The sequence below is a fragment of the Leptonychotes weddellii genome, chromosome 4 (assembly GCF_054177405.1).
Source record: "Leptonychotes weddellii isolate Sample4059 chromosome 4, ASM5417740v2, whole genome shotgun sequence".
Lineage (NCBI taxonomy): Eukaryota > Metazoa > Chordata > Mammalia > Carnivora > Phocidae > Leptonychotes > Leptonychotes weddellii.
Window position 1 is genome coordinate 153,835,255 of NC_138372.1, and position 10,275 is coordinate 153,845,529.

Here is a 10,275-nt window from a genome sequence, read left to right on the forward strand (position 1 = left end):
AAAATCCCATGTTCTCAAATTTATCCACTTAATAACTATTACGGGGCTCCTATATATGTAAAGGGCTATATTTGTTGCTTTGGGGAAAATTTAAAAGTATATAAGTGCTCCACTTAATTGTTAGAGAGAGATAAAATGGTATAGAAGGCTCGGTTCCTCAGAGGCAGATCCAGAGGTGGAGATGAGTGTTCGAGGAAGCTGATGTGGATGTGCTCTCATGGAAGGGAATAGAAGGAGGTGAGATGAGACGAAGGAGAAAAGTCAAGCCGTGAAACAATCTCACTGAAAGTCTCAGGTGGCCCACATACAGGAGTTCTGAAAATGAAGCTGCCTCCATTTGAATGAGAGGCTCTGGTCTTCATATGCCCTCAAAGACCAGTCATTGAAAACAAGTGCCATAAAAAAAGTTGGCATGACCTTGGGAGAGCCCTTCTTTCTGCTGAGCAGTCTCTGATGAGAGTTGGTATTTGAGAGCTGTCTACAGACATCACTCCCAGCAGCAGTAGTAATATATTCTTAACTCTTGAAGGTAGATCTAGCTGGTACATCCCAGCACAAAGCATGGACAGGAATGCAGCTAACTACAACCTATAGTAGAAAGTGACAGTGTCTTAAGTTTTATAAAAAGACTGTAGATAAACATTATTTATAATACTGAAACTTTTGAAATGACTTAAGTGTTTGAGAAGAAGTGACCAGTTAGACAAATTATGGAATAGCCAGACAATAAAAGATTGTGCAGACATTAAATATCATACTTTTAAAAAATATTTAAGGAAATATAAACTGTGTAGTAAATGGTGCTAGGAAAAGGGGCAGCATTCTTTAAAAACTGGAGGGAAATGTACCACCTCAAAACAGTGGTCATCTCTGGATGGGATTAATAGTCCTCTGTTATTTTCTTTTTCTGTTTTTCCAAATCTTTATAATTAAAGTGCATTTGCTTTCATAATCAGATAAATAACTTTTTGAAAGGGATGCAATGAAATATTATTTTCTTTCCATTTTTCAGATATTTGCATCCAGAAGGATTGCCCTCTGACTACACAATGAGTTTTCTATTCCGGATTCTTCCTGACACTCCAGAGGAGCCATTTGCTCTTTGGGAGATTTTAAATAAAAATTCTGACCCATTGGTTGGAGTCATTTTAGATAGTAAGTATATTCATTTATATGTTTGCACACACATGTATGAGTAATGTATATGGCGTGCCATCTTGCCTGTTTTGTGTATGCTAGACCCTTGAACAACATGGGTTTGAAATGCATGAGTCCATTTCTACAAGGATATTTTTTTTTTGATAAATGTGGTACAATACTGTAAATGTATTTTCCTTATAATTTTCTTAATAACATTTTATTTTCTCTAGCCTACTTTATTGTAGGAATATAATATATATATAATACATACTACGTATAATATACAGAATATATGTTGATCAACTGTTTATGTTATAAGTAAGGCTTCTGGTCAGCAACAGGTTATTAGTAGTTAAGATTTTGGGAGTCAGAAGTTACATGTGGATTTTCAACTACTTGAGGTGTTGGTGCCCTTAAGCCCCACATTGTTCAAGGGTCAAGTGTATATTGTAGAATAACTCATTTATCTTAAGCCATGAGTAAATACTAGCAATAAATTATGTAACAGTTGTTTCATTCATTCATCCACTCATTCTTTCAGCATGTATTCACTGAGTTTCTACTATGTGCCAGCACTAGGCTCTGGGATTCAGCAGTGGGCAAGGCAGAAAGAGACAATTACTGGGGTAGTAAAAATTGCAGGAAGAGCTAAGATGATGGTGGGAGGAGTCGGAGGGTTACTGGAGGGGAGGAACAAGAATCATTTTTTGCACATGGATATGGTAAGTATAAGATTTTTCTTTTGGGTTCCTTGGCCCAATTCCAATGTGTGTGTTGGGGGGTATGAGGAGGGTGGAGTTTTACACACAACACCAAGCAGTTCTCAGATACCAGCAGGATGCTGAGAATTCAACTCAGTTCTAGTACTGTCTACCCAGAGATAACATCAAATCCCATAGGTTAAGGGTTCAGTCCCATAAGACTGTGCCCTCCCACCACCCCTTTCAGACTCCAGTTGCAAGCCAGGCTGTTACCTGTGTTTCTGATTGACTGGTTATAAATCAGAGGTTCCAAAAAAAAAAAAATCAGTCAATCAATTAATCAATCAGAGATTTCTCTGAGCTCTTCTTGGGCTTGATTAATTTGCTAGAATGGCTCACAGAACTTAGAGAAACATTTTGTTTGCTAGATTACTGCTTTATTATAAAAGGATATAACTCAGGAGCAGCCAGCTGGAAGAGATGCTTAAGGCAAAGTATGTGGGAAGAGGCACAGAGGGTCCATCCCTCTCCAGGCAAGCCACCGTCCCTAGTCCCCAAGTATTCAGCAACCCAAAAGCTCTCTGAACCTCATCCTTTGTATTTTTATTGAGGCTTCGTTAAATAGGCATGATTCATTAAATTATTGGCCATTGGCAACCAAACTCAATCTCTAGCTACTCTCCACTCCCTCGAAGTCCGGGAAAGAACTGGGATTGAAAGTTCCAGCCTGGTGATGATAGTATTAAAGAGGGCACGTACTGAATGGAGCACTGGGTGTTATACGCAAACAATGAATCATGGAGCACTACATCAAAAACTAATGATGTAATGTACGGTGATTAACATAACATAAAAAAAAAAGTTCCAACCCTCTAATCACAGGGTTGGTTCCCTTGGCAACGAGCCCTCCACACTTAGGTTACAGGGCTTTCTAAAAGTCACCTTATTAACATAACAAAAACATCTTTATAGCTCTTATCACAGAAAATTCCAAGTGTTTAAGGAGCTGTGAGCCAGGAACCAGGGACCAAGACCAAATTGTATTTTTCATATATATTTGAATGACCAAATATATATTTCTTATAAATTGCAATATCACAATGCCTAGTTCATATCCCAGAAAAAATGCCAGATTTGCAGCAGCATATTTTGGGAAGAATTCTAGGATGGGGATATACATTTGCAATTGTATATGTGTCTGGAAAGAGAATAGGTCTGAAGACTGGGACAGTCCATTGTTTGGAGGTTGGAAAGATGAGGGGAACCAGTGAAGGAAGCTTCTCGATCACATGCTCTTGGATGTCACACATGATAATCATTTAAGAGGATCGTCAAGTTTTCAGTTAATGTCACTGAGTTTTCTAAATACCTTTTTTGTTTAGGATTCCAATCAAGCTAGGAACCAAAATGTAGTGGCTATTGTTAGGTGCTAACTCACATATTTGGATAAGGAATGTATTTAACATTTAAGCTTATCTCCAACTAGTATTTGTTTTTTTTTTTTTTAAGATTTTATTTATTTATTTGACAGAGCGAAAGAGCACAAGCGGGGAGAGCAGCAGAGGGAGAGGAAGAAGCAGGCCCCCTGCCGAGCAGAGAGCCTGATGCGGGACTCCATCCCAGGACCCTGGGATCATAACCCGAGCCGAAGGCAGATGCTTAACCATCTGAGCCACCCAAGCACCCTCCAGCTAGTATTTGTAAAAGGACTTCTCAGTACATGGAAATGAATCAACAACTAAATATGATATTGTGAAAGCATTTTGCATCCATACTGAAACTAAAGGAAAGCTGTAGATTAAAAGGCTATAAATAATTAACTCTGTATTCACATGGGACTTGAAAACAAAGAAATCTCTCAAAATGATTAAGACTAGCTTATTCCCAGGCACCTGGGTGACTCAGTTGGTTAAGTGTCTGACTCTTGGTTTTTGGCTTAGGTCACGATCTTGGGTTCTGGAATGGAGCCCCACATCAGGCTCCATGCTCAGCAGGAAGTCTGCTTCTCTGTCTCTCCCTCTGCCCCTCCCACCCCCACACGGTCACACTCTTGCACGCTCTCTCTCTCTAAAATGAATAAATAGGGCGCCTGGGTGGCTCAGTTGGTTAAGCAACTGCCTTCGGCTCAGGTCATGATCCCGGAGTCCTGGGATCGAGTCCCACATCGGGCTCCCGGCTCAGCGGGGAGCCTGCTTCTCCCTCTGACCCTATCCCCTCTCATGCTGTTTCTCTCTCTCTCTCTCAAATAAATAAATAAATAAAATCTTTTAAAAAAATAATAAATAAATAAATAAATAAAATCTTTAAAAAAAAGACTAATTTATTCCCTTTGAAATCACAGTGAATAATTAAATTGTAACCTAGGAATTAATTAGTGAAAAAATATTCTTTTTTTTCTTTTTTGTAATTCCTTGTCCTGAAGATTAGGAAGATTTAGTTTGTGGATTTAGTTTGTTCATAATAAAAGTCATATTGGGATATCACTTTGGGGGTGGTATAAGTTGCATGTCCTGGAAAAGTTGGTTGCTCCAGGGGTTAATAAAGCAAAGGGTTTGGTTTCTAGGTCTTAAAATAGGATTAACTTTATTCTCCCTTTTTTTTCTGCTTCTACTCCCAGCTTTAGACAAACCATCTCCCGGGAGGGTATTGGGGATGAGAGTATAGGCAAGTAAGTCCAGAGGAAAAATATGTGTAGGGGTCCTTACTTCACTATCATCACCACATGATTAAGTCAGTTAATTGGCCAACTGAAAGCCTGGGGCAACCCAAGGACTATAGATCATTTCCTTCCTTACTTATCATTTTGTTCTAAACACAGCCTCTGCCTTGACTTGAATTTTATAAAAATTATTTACCCATTATAATACTTTCTAAACTGTTTTTGTTTTTCTTTGATTAGATGGTGGTAAAACCTTAACATATTTCAACTATGACTACAGTGGGGATTTTCAAACTGTTACTTTTGAAGGACCTGAGATTAGGAAAATTTTCCATGGTAGCTTTCACAAGGTGAGTAATGCCTTATATACATATACTCCTTATTCTGTTTGCTTTGTGCAAAGCAACAGAGATATACATTCTTTATTCTATTTGTTGTGGGCCAAGCAACAGAGAAGTGTAAAATAAATCCCATAGTGCTTTGGATTTCATATTTCAATTGGAGTAAGCTTCTTCCAACTTGGTAGTTCTAAGATGCGACCACAAAGTGTGCATTTTTACCAGGTACCCCAAGAGATGTTGATAGAAGTGGTCCAGGTTCACACTTTGAGTAACAGTGTAATAGAGGATACTACACTACTAGGAGGACACACATTATGTGTGATGTGGAAAGGATTGCTGGTCTACCCAGCCACCAGTGAAGATGAAAGCACAATCAACCAATTCATGTTAGTTTGTAGAAGATAGTTTGTACTGATATATTTATATATATACAGACAACCCATCACTACCATTATAAAAATTATTCTGAGGAGGGATTTTGTAAAGCCTGACTATAGTTTTTATTTTTACCTGGTATTTGTGATAGAACTCTGTTCCTTACGACTTCATATCTCTGAAACAGTTTTGGTGATCACTAGAGTAGCCATGCTTCCTTCCAACATGTATGGTTTCCTTTGTGTTTAGCAAATGATCCCACTGATCTCTGGGCTGTTAAGTAATGCAACTTGCCAGCGCTGCATGTAGAGCAGAACATTTATAAGTGGTGCTGCAAATAACCTTGCCTCTTGATCCTCCCTTCTGTGTGTTGAGTGAAGGAAGGGATGCTGCAGAGCAGTCTTCATCTTGGCTTCTGTCTCCTGACCTAGAACATGGTCAAGTCCATCTAATTTACACATGGTTGCTACTTTCTGGGGTCTTAAATACCCTCTCTGCCTAAGAACAACTATATACCAAGATCCTTAATCTTTTTTGCACAAGAAAAGTTACATACAAAAATTTTGTTGTTGTTGTTTAGTAGGACTGTACAACCAGAAGTATAATATCTTAAAACCACGAGATGCACGTAGAGATTTATTAGTTCATGGTTCAAAATAATCCCATTAGCATCTCTTTGTGGAGATATTGTCATTTACTCACCAAGTTCCTCTTGTCTTGAAACAATTCTTTCTTGGTTAAGCAGAGTCTATTGCAAAGTAGTCAAGAAAAATTATAAGGGAGATGTAAGATTTCATAAGTGTTAAAAACATATTGCTATCATAACATAAACGTGTAATTATCATTCCGAAGAATCATTTATGAGTCTTAGGTGCATGTTAAGCTTTACTCACCTTACTGGAAGATCTTAAAGACCTTATAAATAAGTAAGAGTCATTAAAAATCCAGTTTTAAATTTATAAAAACCTTCCAGTTTTTTAAAGTTATTAAAAAAAAAAGCCTTCTTCTACTCTTTTCAGTACTGTTAATAAAGCCAAACAGCCAGACTAACCAAAAAGAAAAGGCTTACCATGTAGTAAACTACTCCATTAATAGATATACTAATTGAAAATCTTGATGCAAATTCAATATGTAGAGATCAAATTTGATTTGCTCATAGAATTGTATTTAATTGAATACATTACCTTAGTTTCTTGTTTTTCGGTTGGCTTTAATTTCTACACTTTGAATATGAAGTGTGACCCCAAGGTCTTTCAAAAAGTTGATAATTATATAAACAGATCCTTAAATGCAATTAAAGAAGCAAAATATTTTTGAAAAGTTTTCAATGTCTCCTGTTGTAAAGCAAAAGTTGTTTGAAAAAAAAAACTTGAATATCTCCCCACAAGTAAATGGTTCTTGAAGCATGAATATTGTATACAAGGTTGTCTAGCACCCAGCATGAAAATTTCTGTAATTTGTAATAATGAAAAGTATTCCAAGTTTCAAAAATGTATGAGTCAAATTAGATCCTTCTAAATGATCATAAGAGAGATGTTAATAGGAAGGAAGTAATGTGGGGGATTTACTCCAGCAGTGTTTCTCCAGTTGAATAATTGTTTAACTCCTCTTCGAAGGAAAAAGAATTCTCAAGAGCCTCTACTGTTGACTTAAATTATTTTTATCATGATTTAACATAAAACATTAAATGAAAATTGATATACATCCTTATGCTTTCAGTTCCTATGCAACTATGAAACAAAAATAAAGATCAAATAAAACCAATAATGTTAATGGGACACCTGGGTGGCTCAGTTGGTTAAGTGTCTGACTCTTGGTTTCAGCTCGGGTCATGATCTCAGGGTTCTGAAATCCAGCCCCCTGTCAGGCTCCCTGCTCAGCGGGGAGTCTGCTACTCCACTCTCTCTCTCTTTGCCCCTCCCCCTGCTCATGCACTCTTTCTCTCTCTCTCTAAAATAAATAAATCTTAAAAAAAAAATAAAGTTAAAAGTAATATTATTTTAATATGAAAGATGATGTTTCACTGATATTGACCTCTGCTCACAATGCAAATACATTACTAGCTGCTATAACTCCCGTAACTATTGCCTAGTACCTTTTTTCTTTGAACTAACATACCTTCCCTTATGTAGCTATTTGTACCTTTTTTTGGCTTTCACTTAATGTGAAATCATTATTTGCCTATTAATTCCACTCTTTGAGCTCCCGAAAAAAGTAGCCTTCCACAAAAAAGAAATACCCACGAGGCAAACACCATCATAAATTGAAACGCATTTATAAGCACTGAAATTTCATGGCAGCACTTGCTTACAATGTGGTTTATTTAAAATATGCTTACCTTTGACTCTCACCTCCAGAATAACACACATTTTTACAAATCCTCACAAAGAATGTGTAGACTCCTGAATATATTACCATAGACATGCAGATTCTAGAAATTTCACTTTGAGAAAACTGTACCACACATTAAGGCAAAGAGCTTTATTTCTTTTGGTCCTGGAGTCACCAGAAAGCATTCCTCTTCCCTTTCAGATTCTAGATCTCCTGTCTTCATCTTAACTTAAATAAATATTATCAAAATGTGGTTTGCCTACAACTGGTAATACCGTACAAAGCTTTTGCTGGTAAATCACTTAGCATTTTTTGTTTTAATATTTTTGTGTTCATTTTAATGTGCATTCAGAAAAGGCCACACTAATCCTGTCACTTCAGGGTGTTGATGCTTTAGATGAATGCTAGATCGTGATTCCTTTCAAAGTTATTAAAAAGTAATTTCAAAGTAAATAAAAATAGAAGTGCTACCTGAATGTGGGACAATCATGGTGGTGGTAAATGTAGAACCTCTCACTTCTAGCAAAATGCATAGTGATAGAATTCCTTCTCTTGCCTGCTTTTTAGTGACGAGTCATGCAATTACGTAAGTTTGATTGATATTTCTTCCTACTTCCTACCTCCTAAAACATCTTTACTTTTACCCAGATACACATTGTTGTCAGCAAGACTTTGGTCCAAGTGGTTATTGACTGCAAGCATGTGGCTGAGAAGGCAATAAATGCCTCAGCTAATATCACGTCAGATGGTGTTGAAGTCCTGGGAAGAATGGTCAGATCAAGGGGACCAAATGGAAACTCTGCACCAGTAAGTGGATAAACAAGTGGAGCTGTGTTGTTATTATAGAAAAAAAAGGGTTTTCCAGGGGAAAAATTTGGTAAGAGAATGAATGGATAGATGGGTGGATGATTGGATGATGGCTGGATGGCTGGATGGATGGCTGGCTGGATGGCTGGATGGCTGGATGGATGGCTGGCTGGCTGGCTGGCTGGATAAATGGAAGAATAACAGCATCTTTAAATGAAATAAAACATTCAAAGTTCTTGGCAGTATACTTCTGCTATATTATAATAAGAATGCTCTGAGAATTAGACTAGTTTATTTTCTAAAGGCATTTAAAAATGCAAATAGTAAAATACTTATCAAATGACTTATGGAATAAAAAGTTTGCTAATGAGAATCAAAACTGTAAATCAGAACTCTAAGCAAATATAAATTCATGCAAAATATGTGACTATTATACATAGTACACACAGGAAATTTATTTAAGTTTCTCAGTTGGGTTAGATTTGGGCATTATTAAACTAGATTTTTGTTATTGCTAATGTGAAGTTTACCCTTTAATCATAGATTATTTAAGTAACAAATCATTCTAAGATAATATATTTTTCATCATATAACAGAATTTAAGACAAGGAGACTTCCAATTGGCAAAGAAATCACATTCTTTTCTCTCACTACCCACAAAAAAAGAATAGTGTACACAAGCTTTTGTTTTAACACCATGTGTTCACAGCTAATTAGCAATATTCTCTAATTTGAGTCATTTCATAATTAGAACCAATTAGCCTGGAGGGCATTTTATTTTTGTAAATAATTCCAACTATTTTAATGAACATTTCTATGTAACAGAATCATCAGGTTAATTATGAGTCACTATTACTGTCTTGTGCTTTCTAGATCTGTAACACTAGCCAGCTATATGGAACTGGAGAATGCCCTGATGGTTCTGAGTCTTTTTAAGTTGAAGATCACTTTGTACAAATGAAATCTTCTAGTATGTCAAATAAATAAATAAGATTGAAACAGACCCATGCTAATCGAATGGGAGAGAGGACATGGAGTATCAGGTTACCCCATCCTCCAAAGGTCCCTAAGGGAACTTCAAGAAGCACGGTTCTAAGTCCACTTCTAGTATGACCCATTCACTTTATATACCTGCAAACTGTCCCAGAGTGGTAAAGTGATTTACTTTGGGACATTTCACTATTTAGTGGCGTTTCTCTTTGTGGTACAATACAAGGGAAATTCTTGTGTACATAGGGGAGCATTAATGCTTTCAGACTTTGATAGATGTGTGCTAGGTTAACACTTAGCTTTGATGTATCTTTATTTTTTTAAATTTAATTTTATTATGTTATGTTATTCACCATGCAATGCATCATTAGTTTTTGATGTAGTGATCCACGATTCATTGTTCTCATATAACACCCAGGGCTCCATGTAGTACGTGCCCTCCTTAATACCCATCACTGGGCTAACCCATCCCCCCCAAAAAACCCTCACTTTGTTTCCTGGAGTCCATAGTCTCTCATGGTTTGTCTCTCCCTCTGATTTCCACCGCTTCATTTTTCCCTTCCTTCTCCTAGTGTCCTCCATGCTCTTCCTTATGTTCCACAAATAAGGGAAACCATATGATAATTGACTTTCTCTGCTTGACTTATTTCACTTAGCATAATCTCCACCAGTCCCATCCATGTTGATGTACATGTTGGGTATTCATCCTTTCTGATGGCTGAGTAATATTCCATTGTATATATGGACCACATCTTCTTTACCCATTCATCTGTTGAAGGGCATCTCGGCTCTTTCCACAGTTTGGCTATTGCGGACATTGCTGCTATGAACGTTGGGGTGCATATGGCCCTTCTTTTCACTACATCTGTGTCTTTGGGGTAAATACCCAGGAGTGCAATTGCTGGGTCATAGGGTAGCTCTATTTTTAATT

The 10,275-nt window shown here is 37.1% G+C and overlaps 1 protein-coding gene across 4 annotated transcripts in view; it reads left to right on the forward strand.

Annotated features, from left to right (window-relative positions):
- The window catches only part of COL14A1 (collagen type XIV alpha 1 chain), a 207,315-nt gene that overhangs the window by 122,184 nt on the left and 74,856 nt on the right, over positions 1 to 10,275 (forward strand). For all 4 annotated transcript variants that reach the window (XM_081816457.1, XM_081816455.1, XM_081816456.1 and 1 more), the window contains 3 exons: positions 1,013 to 1,155; positions 4,741 to 4,850; positions 8,196 to 8,354. In XM_081816457.1, the coding sequence (XP_081672583.1) occupies positions 1,013 to 1,155; positions 4,741 to 4,850; positions 8,196 to 8,354 (412 nt within the window). The remainder of the gene's footprint in view (positions 1 to 1,012; positions 1,156 to 4,740; positions 4,851 to 8,195; positions 8,355 to 10,275) is intronic.